This window comes from Anser brachyrhynchus (genome assembly GCF_964034855.1).
Source record: "Anser brachyrhynchus genome assembly, chromosome: 13".
Taxonomy (NCBI): Eukaryota; Metazoa; Chordata; class Aves; order Anseriformes; family Anatidae; genus Anser; species Anser brachyrhynchus.
Genome location: NC_137708.1, coordinates 20,583,266 through 20,599,177, shown reverse-complemented (window position 1 = coordinate 20,599,177; position 15,912 = coordinate 20,583,266). Strand labels below are relative to the sequence as shown.

Here is a 15,912-nt window from a genome sequence, read left to right as displayed (position 1 = left end):
CATTTCCACGAGTACATTGCTGGTTTGATAATTGATGCTTTATTAAAGCGAGGGCACTGTGGCTACTGTGTCTTGCCCTGCGTGGTTACATGGTGCACCACATAATTACGAAGGCTCACGGAGTAATCAAACTCCTCCTCGTGCCCAGTCCATTTTACTAGACAGCATAATAACTGGCATTAAGACTAATGCTGTTGGGTTCAAGATCTCTTCTGAACCAGGTGGTAGAGTCATTCCAAATGATGATAAATGTGGTGAAACGGTTGGAAGCGGATTCCTCCCATAAAGGTGCTGAATTCTGGACGTGTGAGATTGCCTGGATTTCACCCAGTGTGTTAAGGCTGCTGTACACAGAGCTGCTAGTTCGTGTTTTCCTCGCTTCAGCTGAGAGCTCACTAGGAAGCTGAACCCTCTGCAAGGCTATTTGCAGGAAATTTGGAAGAAACATATCTGCAATGTACCTTTAATGCTGAACATTTGATTGCTCTATCAAAGCAAATGGATTATTTTTAATAGCAAACAGACATCCTTAACTGCAGTGCCTCCTTCACAGATCACTTTGCTGTAAAAATAATCTTTGATTAACCATAACTAGATTAGTAGTGAGAAAAACTTCGGGCTGAAACTACCTATTTTTACCATAATGACTCTGCATAACACCTACCATGTTTTAATACCTGGTTTTCCTTCATGGACCAGGCATGTTGTCTTTGCCCCAGTGACTAAATTGAATTCCTCCCACTGTGAAGGTATGTCTGGTGTCTTGCAGATAAACAGAGACTGATTTGGACCAAAACAACTTTTTCTCTGATAGATTTGAGGCTGATTTTGTTTATTGAGGTAGAACAAGCTTTTATGGAAATGTCCATTTCACTTGCAGCGTGGTGCCTACAACCCACGAAGAGGTTGAGCCTTAACAGCTGTCATTATCTGCAAGCACATTTGCTTTCATACTGATCACTTCTGTAAATCTAGCTGCATTATGATAAAAATAGGTAAAATTTGAGCTGGGGACATGTAAATAATTCTGGTTACTACACCTGACCTGTCACCTAGCTTTTTGCAAAGCTTGCAGAAGGATGGCTACAGCTTCTCATTCCTAGGTTTAAAGCAGTCATGGATGTATTAATGTCTAATCCCAGGTGAAATATTAAAGCTAGCATGTACCTGTCTGGAGGCTGCAGCATAAAAACAGCTGCTGCTCACTGCAAGCTCATGCTAGTGCAACTGGAGGGAAAAAGAGGCCAAGTAAAACAATCAAACATAGAAACAAATACAAAATGCTGAGCATTCTCAATCTGAGAAAGAATTTCACAGATTTAGAAAACCATCTGTATTGCTCTTGTCGGGATGTAGCTTCATGGCATCTTAAGCCTGTGTGAGCTGGGGCTGCTGCCGTCTCACCTAGCCCTTCTCCCCCTGCAGCCCCCACAGCAGGACTGCTCTTTAAGTGCTCCTGCCGTCTGTGGTCACACGTTGCTGGCTAAAAACTAATCACCTCAATCAGCTTAAGCTGAAGTGTAAGTGCACCCTTAGGTTCACTGTTACCTTAGGAAGTCACTGGTTGTTTCTTTTCTTTGCGAGCAAACTGCCCTCTGGCAGATTTCTGTGACCAAACCATCAGTTGTGCTTCATTCAAAGTCAATAAACATATTACGGAGAAGCACTTAAATTCTCATCTGATATGACTGTGCCTATTAAAAAGTTTTTCCAGACAAAAAACTCAGTTAGGGTTAGAATATTAAATCAGTTAATGTATGTTTAATCTGAAGCAGAACTTCACAAGCCCCCGTAGAGAGCCGTCTCCCATATATGTATTTTTTTTATAACTAAAAATTGTGCCAACCACGAGTGTTTTTTCTGATACATGATGGCTTCTTTTTTTAAGCAGTGTACAGAAATGGCATTGCGGATTACCCCGTTATAAACAAAGAGACAAGATTTGTTCAGTAGCAGTCAGCACGTTACTTCACAGATCGAAATTTTCAGGTGACAATCCCGTTTTAGTTCACCGGAGATTGAGCATATGCAATGGAAATCAGTGCGGAAACAAGTGAACCCTTGAGCAATGAGACCTTTTGCATATAAGTATTAACATGTCAACTTTTCTGGGAATTCAGCATTTAACTGTCAACATAAAGGTTCCCGTTATATCTAATAATCAATGTCTGGTTTGAGAAGTGCAAAATTAACACCTACTGGTCTGGCTTTCTAATACATTTTTTCATGTCAAGTGTTCTGGAAAACACAAAGTGCACTAAGATGATTTCAATTTAAATGAATTCCCTCTGGGAGATCTACATTTAGGGAGATAAATAGCTCTCAGACCTGATTGATATTTTTTCCTTTCTTGCAAATATATTCATGTGTTTGTATAACTATCTACCTACCTGTCTATCTGGTTTTGAAAACTTGAAATATTCCTCCCATAGTAAAGGATTAAAATTAAATAAATAATGTGAGTTTTTTTGCAAAGCAGCATTCACTAATATACTTCTTGAACATACACAAACACGGGCAAACATTTCAGTGTTAGTTCGTGAAGAATACCATTTTGCTTTTGGTTTTGACCATATGGCTAAAACTTGTGCACGTTTTTCACAATAATTTACAACTGTGGCATTTTTGGTGTTATTTGAAAGAAATCAGATCAAACACACTCTACAGTTCATATCAAAGTAAGAAAAGTAATGAGGGAAAAATTTATCCTTGTACACAGATGCAGATTTCAAGAGCTTAACTGTTCGAGGTGCTGGGGTAAATTTCACTAGGATAAACTTCATTTATCGTGGATTAAAAGAAGCTGCACAAATCCATAAAAAGGCTCCACCATTGCTTTGATTTCTTGCCATGCATTGCTTGTATGTTTTGATTCAACATCATGCAGTAGCATGAAATTCATGCCAAAATTTTTTTGATAGTCCTGACTGATGGATTACTTCCTATCTGTACTGCTCAGCATCAAGCACTTTTATTTATGCTAACTTTGTGTGCGTTCAGCTCTACGATATGCATTCGCAGACCTGATCACCACCTCCTCCATATTTCTCTGTTGCTGCTAAATTCGTTTTCTCATCTCCTCCTATATATACTCACTTCAGCTGCTGTTTCCAGTCCTACCCGTGTTTCACACCACAATGTTATTCTAAATGGTGTTTTACTGTTTTTCACTTTTCTGTCTAACCCCTTCACTTTTCTTCTCCTTCCCTACGTGAGAAAAGGCTTGGAGGAAGGACTTGCCCAGGTGGTCCATCAGGGATGAGCATGTAGTTTGCAAGGCTGAAGGAGACTGGTTCTGCTTCCCTGAATGTTTTACAGGATGTCTCACTACATATATTTCTCTCTATTTTCTCACAGTTGACAACCACAGATATTTTTTCATCATCTTCTGTCAGTTTGATCTCACTTCTGGGCTCTTTCTTTTGTTGACACTGACACTGTCAGCTCCTCTCAGCAGCTTAGCTTCTTCCTTAATGGCACACAGAGCCACAATTCAGCTCATGCGGTCTGACACAGGGGAACACTTCCCCATGGTGGGATTACAGCTTCCTCCCACGCTGAATGAGCCTTTGTTTCTCATGCTCCTGATGCTGCATATTATAAAATTCGGAATTATACAGTTCAGCTGTAGCAGCCCCTGCTCTAAACTTTACAAATATTGCTTTCTCTGCGTTCATCGTTCCCCAGTGCAAAACCCAAATAAATGAGTTTTGCAGCCCAACGACCGCTTTTTTCTACCCTAGGCTGGGAAAGCAGCTGTGGCACATTTACAGATGCAGCTCAGAGGTTTAAGGCCACCAGCTCCCCGGGATCATGGCCCGGGTACTCTGCCTGCCAGCCTACCTCTGCCGTTAATTATTTCCAGTGGATGAGGGAGCAGCGGAGGAGCGCAAATGCAAGGACCACACCACCGGTTTTCACTGCTCGTCTTCCTTTGCTTGCCACAAGCTTCGCTGTGCTCTGTTTCCAGCTCTCTTGTTGTTTCATAATTTCTTATGATTTTTTTTTTTCTGTTTCACAACTTCAAAGACTGTATGAGGAATCTTGGGTCTACTAAATTGATAGGAAGAGTTGATTTCTATGGGGACAGGTTTCACGCTGCCTTTATTTAGTAACAGAAGATTATCCAGAAACACATAAGCCCATTGACTATGAAAATCAATGGGACTTAGATTCCTAAGCCATTTAAGTCTGTTTAAACATGGTATCCATGGTTTATACAGGTTATGAAAAAAATACTTTCTTAAACACCCAGAAGGAATTTAAGAAGTATTTCTAGCTGGCTGGTACCTCTGAGAGGAGGAATCTGAGACTCTTCAATTAAAATGTCTGAAAATAGACCATGAATTTAAATCTAACCCAAACGTGTCCTCAGTGCTGGAGTGGGAATAGCTGTCCTCCAAACACACCTCTACAGTTAATTTGCATGACCAAAAGGAGGGAGAGGGAGTAGCTGGAAATCCAGCTAACAGGACTATCGCTGCTGTCGCTCACTTTCTAACTTGCACTGCCAGGTACTGTGCTGGGAAGATGAGATGGCACAGAAGTAAGATTGCATAAATCTCAATACCTCTCTCACTAGTTTTGGCCTCATCTTTCCATTCTGGGTCCAGAATTTATGGATGCAGAAAGCCATTGTGCTGCCAATGCAGAAAAGGTGGGAGAAAGATCTTGAAAAGCTTAAATTGAGACAGTAATTAAAAGCTGTTTGAGAATAGTGAGAGGTGGGACCTAGTATGTTGCAATGTCTTTTGCTTTCAGTAACTCCTGAGGTTTATGAAAGCATCTAGCCTGAAAACTGAGAGGAAGAGAATATACACCGAAATGAAATTTCCAAAACTGAAAAAAACTCCAGCTCACAAAGAAAGCAAAAACCCTCCCTGAGAGCAACACCAGCTGCTGTGAACACATCGCCCAAATATTCTGGCTCTGCCCTGAACACTCAGTCAAACTCAAGACTTTTTTTTTTTTTTTTTTTAAATTAAACCTTCCTACAGGCTTGTGCCCAGAATTCTGTGATTCTGTCTCTGCAGAATCGTGAGCTGTGACGGCAGTGCTACTCCTTGGGCAGCTCTCCCCTGGCCCTGGGGATAAAAAAATTTCATGGATAAAAAAATTCTAGGCATGAAAAGCAATTGAAATAATTTGAGTCCTTACTTTTTCAGAAATTATCATCAAGATTAATTGTTATCATAACATGATTTTCTGCCATCGATTTTTCACAAGTATTTACACAATAGATACTGAAACTGAGCAGAATCAGTGTAATCCAACTAGCTGTCATCTTGCATTGAAAGCAAATGCATACTGCTCTTAGGCTTCAAACAGCTAATAAAAGTACTTAGGCATCCTGCATTTTGCAGAACAAACAAGAAAACTGTACGCCTTGCAGAAATTCTACGTAACTATCATTTATATCGAGTAGATACTTGCATGAAAACTCACTGGAGAGTATTTGATCCTTGTCTGAGACTATAAGCAGGCATTCTGTTTTAAATTTTTGTCAGCTAAGGGCATTGGTTATTGCTGTGATGCATATTTGGATTTGCATTATCAGATTGTGCCAGAAAAGCATACAACGATAAAGTTTAGAACAATAAAGTTTAGTTCTCAAGAAAAATCCAAGATGTATTCAGAAAGGCTCTCAACTTCTCTAGCAGATCCTGGATCTCAGGTTCTCAGTATTTTCTAGATCTAGAAAGCAACAGGAGTCTCTCTACACAGTGCTAGATTTAGATACTTCTAGAAACTGTTTTATAAAACTTTTATTTTCCTTTATTCCTTAAAACCCAAAAACAGTGAAACAAATAGTATATGTTATGAATCCTCCTGGATGGGAGCATGCAAAAATCATTTCACAATGAAATGACTGGCTTACGACTAGGCTACTTATACCAAGTTTCAATCATCTGACCTCTCCTGATTCCCTGAATTTTTGACATACCCTTCATGAACCATTCAACGTGCTTATTATAGTTCATGCTAGGAATAGCAAAAAATGTTGGCTTTGTTGTTACCATTGATATGGACACAGAAATCTAACTCTGAACTGGCAAGAAAAATTGAAGAAGAAACACATATGGATGGAGGACGTAGAGGGTTTTACATCATATCATCACTTTCTCCAGTTTTCACCAGAGATATCTACATGCTGTTCAGTTTTCCATTTTGCTTTGAGCAGTTGATTGAATGGCTACTGAGTGATGTTCAGATGCTTATGATTTTCCTGCAGTGTGACCTACATTGCTGAACTTCATGAATTTATCCTCCAAGGCAGTGTATCATTTTGCATGCCGTTCCTGTCCCAGTGGAATCTATCAGCAGGAGATGAGGCCCAGTTTGTAAAAGCTGCATGTCCTTCAGACATTTTTAGCTAATTTGTTTGCAAATGTGAGCGCTATTGTCAGAGTAACATATTGCATAAAGTGCTGCTCTCTGTCATTCTGTTTGCGTCTCTCTGTGCCCAAACTTGAGAATGCACACCTATAAATGCAACCTCTGTATGGCATGCTACAAATGGATACAACCAATTTCTGTCTTTACATTTGCTTTTTTTTCACCCTCCACTAACACAGTGCCTATTCATTCATTTTTACTTGGCAGAAACAATGGTAGAAAAGATGCTGAAGCCAAGCCAGCACCATGAAGAGGAGAAATCAGGCGTTCCTCACTGCCATCTCCCAGGCACAGCCCCTTACTTCTGTGGTTGCCACAGCTTGCTTATGTTTGACTTCAGCAGCTTGTAAGGATAAATCAGTCCTAACAGTAATACTGGAGATACCGCTAATACCTCCAAAGCAACACTTCTCGGTACTAAAACCTTTTCAGCCTTTGTTTATAACTAGCTTTGAGACCCAACAAGTACCCAGACAGCAAGGGAACACCACCCTCTAGAGTTCCTTCATGCTGCCAGGCTTCAAAGTCCTGCCCTTTGTAAGCAGTTATTATTACAGGGTTGTTTTGACAGGATCTACAGACTTTCAGGTTCCCCTTAGCACCTGGAGCAATTTGCAGGCCAGACTGATCGCCATGCTGGCTTTTCTGAACCCCCTCCCAGCAGCTGCTGTGGTGCAATGCTTTCAGTCATGCAACCATTCCCACACTTGCTTTTATAGTTTCAAATGCAGCAGTTTGCAGCTATGTAAAATTTCAATGACCTGACAATAGAATTAAATGCCTACGTGTTTTTATTTTTCACTTACACTGGTTTTATTTGTTTAATTTCAGTAAGCTTTCACCTGACCTGCCACGGAGAGACCAAGAGTACAAAGCCCAGCTCTCACTCTGGTAGGACAATCTAACTCTGACTTAGTGCAATAATTTCTTTCCCTGCAGCACAAAACATCTCTGAAGGAAGCACACCATCACCTTTGGTGACTGTGGGCCTCAAAGCTCTCTTGTATTCAAGCTCCAGACTTATTTGGTCTCCCTCACCCTAGTTCTGCGCAACATCTCAAAATGCCCAAAGCAGAACACACTGGGCAACCTGAAAGATTTGGAATAGAGGCAATAAAGCCAGCTCCAAGTGAAGTTATTCACTTTATAACACACAAAACCTGCTGCATCTGTGCCTTTTACTCCACAGATTGTGTTGGGTTGATTGGTGAGAGGACGAGAGATACACACACTCAGTACCAGCCCTGACAATCTTAGAAAAATGGCTGAAGTAGTAATCACCTCCATCAAAGCACATATTTCTTAAATTACAGGTAGGCATTATTACTAGTGGATGTGGATGAACAACTGGATTGAAAGAAAAGAAGGGACACTGCCTACTTGGCTTGCCTCCACATGCTTCCACCAATACCTACATTCCCTTCTCATCAGTGGGCTTAGGCTCCTGGAAGACAGGGACTGGGCTTTCACTGTCTGACTACTTACGGTAGCTCTGCAGGACACGTGAAAACACATATACATACATGTATGTATATAGACATAGTTATATGTGCATATATAGGTATCTATTAAGTATAAATATATTCTTCATGCATACATTTTGTCCACTATGTCTCCTCAACAGATGAAAAAATCAGATATAGTCATGAATGTATCTCAACCATAGTCATGAATGTATCTCAACCCACCGCAGATTCTCACCAGCCTGGCAAAGCTGCACTAAAAATTTACAGCAGCGTAATTCAGCAATGCAGATACAGGACCTCTGCCATAAATAACTCATCACCAGACTCCATCATGCTGAAACCATATTAATCAGAAGATATAATCAAAGGCTACTTGTGCATACAAACTAAAATGTGAAGCAGCCAGAGGAACTGGGTGCTTGAGAAAGTGACAGGAGAACCTCAGAACTAGCCAGCCCTGGTTGCACCCAAGAACACTGACACAGGGCTGAGCTGTTACCTTCTTGCCAGCCATCTACTTCTTGCAGGCATTTCTTCTTGCAGTTTGTCATTAGGAAAAAAAAAAAAAAAAAACCATCTGTGAATAGCAAAAAGTCAGATAAAAATCACAAACAGCAGTCTGTCAGGTCTTCTCTTCACCTTGGATCACATGGAGTGTACAATGCTCCATTTCTCAACAGTGAAGAAAAAGAATGCGATTGCTGAAAGAGCTGATTAAAATGTACATAGTATTTTTACTCAGTAGTAATGCATTATTTATGGCAGATAATTGAAATAAATTGCTGTTCTACAGGTGACCAATAGAAGAAGAGCACTTGGGACTTTAAGGAAGAAATTGCAGCATGACTTCATCGCATGGTATCTCGCTTCTATAACTAACATTTCAAATTCAGTGATAGAATAATTTGATTAGAATATAAATTAGCTGTGATGAAATCATCCTGCTTTCTGTTTGATATTCTAAAAATCACATTATACACCTACAAGTCTGATTCATGAGCTCTCGCAGGTTCTTTTCCACCTTAGGTCCTAATCCTATGAGCCTCCTTTCTCTCAGTTCCTGTTAAAGGGAGGGTACTTAACCTCTCCTCCATCCCTGGGAAAAGATTATTTCATCTTCTACCTGAAGATCCTTTTTTAAAAAGGTTTTCAGCTTGTTTTTTTCTTCAAAGTATGGATACTAGTGACTGCTTTTTCCTGCATATGCTATTATCACTGGAATTATTTTGTACAGGTTTCTGGTTACCAAAGACTGACTACAATTATTCGAAGGGGGCTCATTTCAGAAAAGGTTTGAAAATGCCTCCATAGAGGCTCTGGCCCTGACCTGCTTTGGTCTGTCCTTCAGAAGCACATACATCCTCTTAGGATAGTTGCTCCCTGCTACTCACTTGCCACCCACTACCCTTTCAATTAAGCTTGGCAAAGCACCCAAAGAGAAGCCCTGGTTCCACTGAAGTCAGTGGCAAAACAGCTGCTGATTTTGCTGGGGCCATGACTTCCACTCTTGTTAGTTCCTCTGGTACTCCAGCAAGGGCAGAGAAGAAAGGACAAGAAATCAAGCAGCGGAGTAAAAAAAACCAGAGGATAGGACAACTTTATACTGGAAAAAAAATAACAGCTTTTCTGGACTACTTGATACATCAAGAATTAGAAAAAATAACAATAAAGCTCTGGAAGTCTCCTGTGAGGAAGACCACAAATAAAGGGCTAATAAATCATCGTTTGTGCTTTGTGTACTTTCTGTTCGGCGATTTCAAGCATACATATAAAACATGCTTCTGCAAAGCACTGAGATACACAGCGCAAGGATTCTGAATATTTGAGATGCATTAGTTATGCTTAACTAGAAGAGCATGGCAAAAAGCCTCACCCAGGTAGAGGACTAAAAGCAAATGAAGAGCAGTAGTTTTGCAATGCTTTGGTACAGTGAGAACCAAGCTGCTGCTTTTTGATGGCATGTAGCTCTCTAACACAATGACAATACTAAGTACCTGGTGTTAAAACAAGACAAGAAGAAAGCATTTTTTGCTTTCCACTTTTACAAGAATGCAGTTTAAACTGTCAAGTTTGTAGAGAAACTCCTAAAAAGACAGCGTGTGGTCCTCCAGCCTGTAATACTAATGAATTAATTGGCTCTCTGTAATCCTGCAGTTGCTTTGTGCTAACCTGCTCTCACCCTGGCTTGAAAGTACTTCAGCCTAGAATCATTTGGGTTTTCTGCCGGCAGCTCACTCCCCCTTCTTCTACCCACTCATCAGATCATGTTTCTGTCTTCACATTTTCCTTTCCTGTCTCCAAATGCACCCAGGGAAAGTCCTGTTCAGGCTGCTTGCTCCTATGAGCAGCCCCTCACCACTGCTCTCAAGTGAGGTCACCGTGTCCTGGCAGCTTTTTGTTCTGCTCAAAAGGCTTCCACAATGCCACTGAAGCATATTGTGCCTGCGCAGATGCTGGTGGGTAACGCCTGCAGCTCTTGTGACTGCGGGAGCAATGTCAGTGTTTGCTTTGTTGAGAAATAAACTACATTTTAAAGCGATTCTGCTCATCTTAACTACCATTTTGCAGCATTCTGTTGCTCACTTCACTATTTCATGGAGGTCTTCAACAGAACTACTTACTGCTCTCTCCTCCGCACCAGTCATTCAAGGCAGGCTGCCCAGGACATGGCATTCTTGCCACGTGTGTGTCCCTGTCCAGTCACTCCCCTTTAAACCCTACTCTAGAAATGTGCCTTTTAATTTGACCTATGTAAGCAAATTGCCCACATAAGTAACGCTGTCACATTTTTACGAGGGAGCAAAACATTTTGCAGTGTCACTGAAGTTTATGTGAAGCAACACGATATAGATGGTTCCCTCACATGGCGAACTGCTGAACAAAGGCTGATGAAGTGCAAATGTCAAGAAAAAGTCTTCAAACCAGACCTTTCATTTTGGAACACAGCAGTGACAGTTATTAACACCATCAATCAGGCTGGAGCTATTGCTTTGGCACAGACTCATGCCTAGTGGGACTGACATCAGCTTGAGAACAAGGCTGCGGTTACAGGCTAAGAGAAAGCTCTTGGGATTCATTTTCTGTTGCCTTGCAAATGTTTAGTCTCTCCATTTGCAGGGAATGTGCTCGAGATTGGTTTAAACTATTCCCAAACACTAACTGCGCAGATATAAATGACTCGAGGTTCACAGTGGTGGAAATTCAGCCCACATATTTCTCAGGGGAGGAAAGATAGGGGACAAAATTGCAAGATGGTCGAAATAGCTCCTAATTCCCTCCTCAGCTCTCACCACAGCAATGGAGGCAGAAGAGAAACAAAGCTTATCGCTCAAGCTGAGGTGAAGTGTTTTTTCCTTTCACACAAAGACTCCCACAATGTCAATATAACTTCTATGATCACTGGATCTAATGAAGTCCGTTTTCTTAAGGACTTCTGTCTCATGGCTGACTGACTTGGGAGTTTAATAAGATCCAAGCACCAAATGAAGCTTCTCCTCTGAATGGGGCATTTATTAGATCCCGAGTGGAATCTCTGGAGTTTAATAAAAGAAAGCTCATGCTGCAATATTTCCTTTTGAAAGGGCAGTTTAGGTCTTTCTCCTGCAACTGGCTTAATATTTTTTATGGAACTTGTAGGAATGTAATTGCTGTGAAGGCTGGTATTCCTCCGCAAATTTGTTGGAAACCAGCCAAAGATTTTGATTTACTGGGAGGAAAAGAATACTGACAGATGGACAGACAGACATTCCCACACAAGCAATGCATTCTCATTTGTTATCAATAACTAGGCTAAAAATTGTTATACACCCTAGGGATGCAGCAAACACTATGAAAGTGGGCACATCTGTGGCAAAAAGCAACCCCTTTGCCTTTGATCTAGACCAGAACTGAATCCAGATTCATCAGGCAGCGAAACAGACTGAGGATCCCCTCTCTTCTCCTTCTTTCACTCTCCACCCCAGTCTCCTCCCTTAGTACGTCTGCCATGGCTTGTGCCCAGGAGGCTCCAACACAGGTCCTGCTGTGGGGTGACCACCCCCAGCCTGCCCATCGCTGGTGCATGTTCAGAGACCAGCCAGCAGGGCAACAATGTGAGAAGTCAGTACGAGTATTTCAGACCAAAACTTATGTCTGCGATTTAGAGTGCCTCTAATAGTCTTTCTATCCAAAGGGAATTGAGAAGTTAGGTGCTGTAGCAGGTAACTTTGTTCTCTTTGGTTGGGCTTCTAAAGGAAATTTTTGGTAGAACATAAAGCTATGAGATGAATCAATCCATGGAACCTCCAGATTAGATGCAAATATATAAGGTTCAACACGGGTTTACTGTTCACTTAACTATTCACTTAACCTACAACAAAACAGCTTTCAAAGAACTTAATTTGTTCTTTGGGAGAATGGGAGCCATTCCTAGAAGAAGCCAAGGACCAAGCTGCAGAGGCAGTCATGTGAAAAGTCCAGCATTCAGGTTCTGGGTATAGATAAGTGAGGTGAATATTTAAATTCACAAATCAGATGAATACCAACATCCCCTTTTGATATTCTTGAAAAATGTTTTGCCTTTAAGGTTTAGCTCTTGCTCATGTGATGGTATTCAGGGTTTTGTGGACAGCATTTACACATAATATGACCAGCTCTACCACGAAGGAAGCTACTGGATAGCTAATCCTAATGTAAGTGACTGCCAAAATCCTGGCACCTATGGTGAGTGCTGAGGATATACACACATGTAAGGCATATTCACAGATCTGGTTCTGAAAAGCCATATTCTTTCCATTTTCTCCTTATTAACTAACCGAAGAACACTAAAATAATTGGACTTGCATGGCGCTGAGAAGAAAAGTCATCCAAGTTTTGTACATGCAGAAATAGCACTGAGAACACTAGCATACCATATAAATACCTCAACCTAATGTCCTTTTCCTTCTAAATTCAGATTAACACCCTCACAGTGAAGTATGAGATCAAAGTAATTAGTCAGAGTTTGGTGCTTTATTTGCCACAACACATAATCTTTTCAACCCCAGCTGTCCTTACCCCCACCCCTCTCCTTTATGAATGCAGAATACTATGCTTAAGAATGAGAAGGCAGTGAATAACAAACACAGAATGATTAATAAGAAGTGTTTCTGTCAAAACTGATATTGGAATAAATGATTAAACCCGTCATAATCAACTCATATATTAAACTGAATGCCTTAAAGTGAAAGCTTGTCATTTATAGTAGTTTTCGCAATGGGCAGTTATTCTATGTGTTTACTTCAAGAGTACATTTTTGTATTTCAGTAAATCAAGAAATATTGATTTTGAGCAAGTCATTGATTTTATTGTCAGAGCAAATTTAGCTTTGAGAATTGATTTTATTAACCTATTTCATAAGTCCCTCTCAACACACAATTTGTGAGCAACCCACATTCTCTTGATGTAAATGCCACTTGTAATTTAGCCAAAAAACAATTTAAGTGGAGATGGCCAAACTCATTTTTCATTTATGTTTATGCCATTCTGGAAAAAACTCAGCAGTCTTGCAAGGATATACAATTGTTTCTAAGTGAAAATATCATTCCCTTATTTTCAATGATATAATTTCAGATTAACAAACTTGACTTCAATGGGATGTGGTTATTTCATAGAGTTTTCTGGTTATCAGCAACAATTTTGGAAAAAAACACTACCAAGCGAATTTGATATACCTACTTTTCAGAACATGCATTCTGGACATTTATTTAGCATCTGTGTTTTACTGGGTACGTGTAAATAGTCAAAATTCTGTATTTTGTGAAAAATTTCAATACAAAGAATCACTAAAGAACCCACAAAAGACCTTATCCCAACTGAATGCTGATGTCCTAAGAGCAATATGAAGAATTTGTTTTATGACATGCTTTTTCTTATCTATGATTTTGCAAAAGTTCTTTCTCCATGGCATTGGAACTGTGTTGTAGAGTAAGGTAAACTAAATCTTTTTCTGGCAAGTAGCCAGACCACCATAAAACAGGATTTTAGGGGACAGAGAGATTTAAAACTTTGGTATGTTTGATTTCAGCCCCAAAAGTTTACCTTTTTAATTTCATTTTCATTTTAAAAATAAAACCATTTTATTTCCACATTTGCCAGACCCCCTGTTGTAAGTTATTTGCTAAAGGGTGTTTGCATTTTTTAAAAGGCATTGAAAACCATCAAAATGAAGCATCACATTTCAGATTTAGTGAGACATTTTGTTGCTGCACAAAATGAGGAAAATGAGCAACATTTGCACATAAATTGAGAGTCACATGTTATATGACCAGGAAAAAAATTACGTGTACAACCCTAGATACAGATCACAAGGAGAAGGCAGGGAGCAGACATTGCACCTGGCACTACTTCTTGCACCTCAGAGATCTCTCATCTGGTTACTGATGCCCCCGGCAGATGTTATGTGTATCCAAGAAGTGAGTAAATATGCTTCAGGCATCTCTAAGTTCCATGAAGCATCACTCCTGCCAGCAGGACTGTAGCAATGGAGCTGAGAGTCACAGTGCCTCCATCTGAGGAGCACGAGTTGCTTCACTGGGTTCCTGCTTATGATCTGCAGGACTGACTATCCTGCAAGAAGAGGTGCCGGAGCAGAAGCCAAGGTGCCCAGAAACAATATCACCTTAAAACAATTAGTAGGCTAGTGTGAGATTGGGTTTAGCACAGCTAATCCACTTGACCCTGTTCTGCTTTACATGGAAAAATTACATATCTGCTGGACCAGAGAGAATAAGGAGGCTTGTCTATCAGTTCCCCTCCCTGCATTTCCAAATACTTAGTGACATGTGAAGTGGAACGAGGACATTATTTTCAATTTTGACTCTAGCAATACAATCCCCAAGTGCTGCTGTGATGGTAGCATCATATTCCATTGTTTGTCCCTGTGAAATTTGATAAAAACTACCCAAAACATTGACCCTGTATTCCACATGTATGTGATTACAAGATCACAGTAAGCTGCTATTATTCAAATACTACTCAGAAACTAGGAACAAGACCTTGCAATTGTTATACAGCATATTTTAAGTGATTTTGCAATTGTGAAGGATTGAAGAAAGGGCAGGGAGAAAATGAAATGTAAAATAACTGGATCCTGGTTATTAGCTTACACAGTCCATAATATATCTTTTGTATGCTACATGAATGCTTAAAGTTTTCTTCAAGTACAGCTTTTCCCTCATTTTGAGTCTGATCGTTATTGGCAAAGGCCAACCCCTTCCTTGTGCTATCTACAAGCATGGCTCACTGACTAGTCAGGAGTACCATTTATGTTTCTTCATGTTTATCTATATATCTTTTTTAGTATAAACTAGAGAGGCGGTAAGTGTGTTTTAGTCCAATTTCTTTTACACTGCTTTTGAAATAAGAACTGAAAAGCACTTTGAGAAATGTATTGAAATGCAGTAGCTTCACTACAGTACTGCTATTTTGTAATTACTTACTGTAATGCTCTTCCATGATTTAGAATAGACTTAGATGTCAACAGAATATATATTTTTTCCATTTAGTAGTTCAAGCAAATAAGTCTGAATGCTGGACTAAAGGAAAGCACTCTAAACTTCTCATAAACTCCTTGGAAGCTGTATCTCAAAGTAGCAAGCAACTTTCTAAAGCAGTATATATTCATTATATAAGCACCTCTACAAATTCACATGCAACCTCCTGGATAAAATCAAGTGTGTAGTTTTGCATTTATATAATACACCTTATAATAATAGTGCGAATGGAAGATCCACTCCATACTGCGCGGTTCAGAATAATCTGATTCATCTGGCATATTCTGATATATAACTGTTGTATGAGAAACCAATCCATCTGTCTCCACAATGCAGAAAAGTGACAACACATGAAAACCAGGTGTCTACCTGAGTGATGTCCATTCCAGAGTCACAGCTCAATGGCTGGGTTGATGTGAGGCCGTTCGAACCTATTATTGTTGTGATCACACCGTTCTCATCAATTTTCCGAATCATGGTACCGTCAACGAAATAAATAAATCCATGCTTATCCACAGTGATACCTGGATGAAAGGGTA

At 40.1% G+C, this 15,912-nt stretch overlaps 1 protein-coding gene across 18 annotated transcripts in view; it reads right to left on the bottom strand.

Moving 5' to 3' along the window:
- The window catches only part of TENM1 (teneurin transmembrane protein 1), an 854,834-nt gene that overhangs the window by 34,549 nt on the left and 804,373 nt on the right, over positions 1–15,912 (bottom strand). For all 18 annotated transcript variants that reach the window (XM_080553265.1, XM_080553267.1, XM_080553268.1 and 15 more), the window contains one exon: positions 15,743–15,897. In XM_080553265.1, coding sequence (XP_080409391.1) covers positions 15,743–15,897 — 155 coding nt within the window. The remainder of the gene's footprint in view (positions 1–15,742; positions 15,898–15,912) is intronic.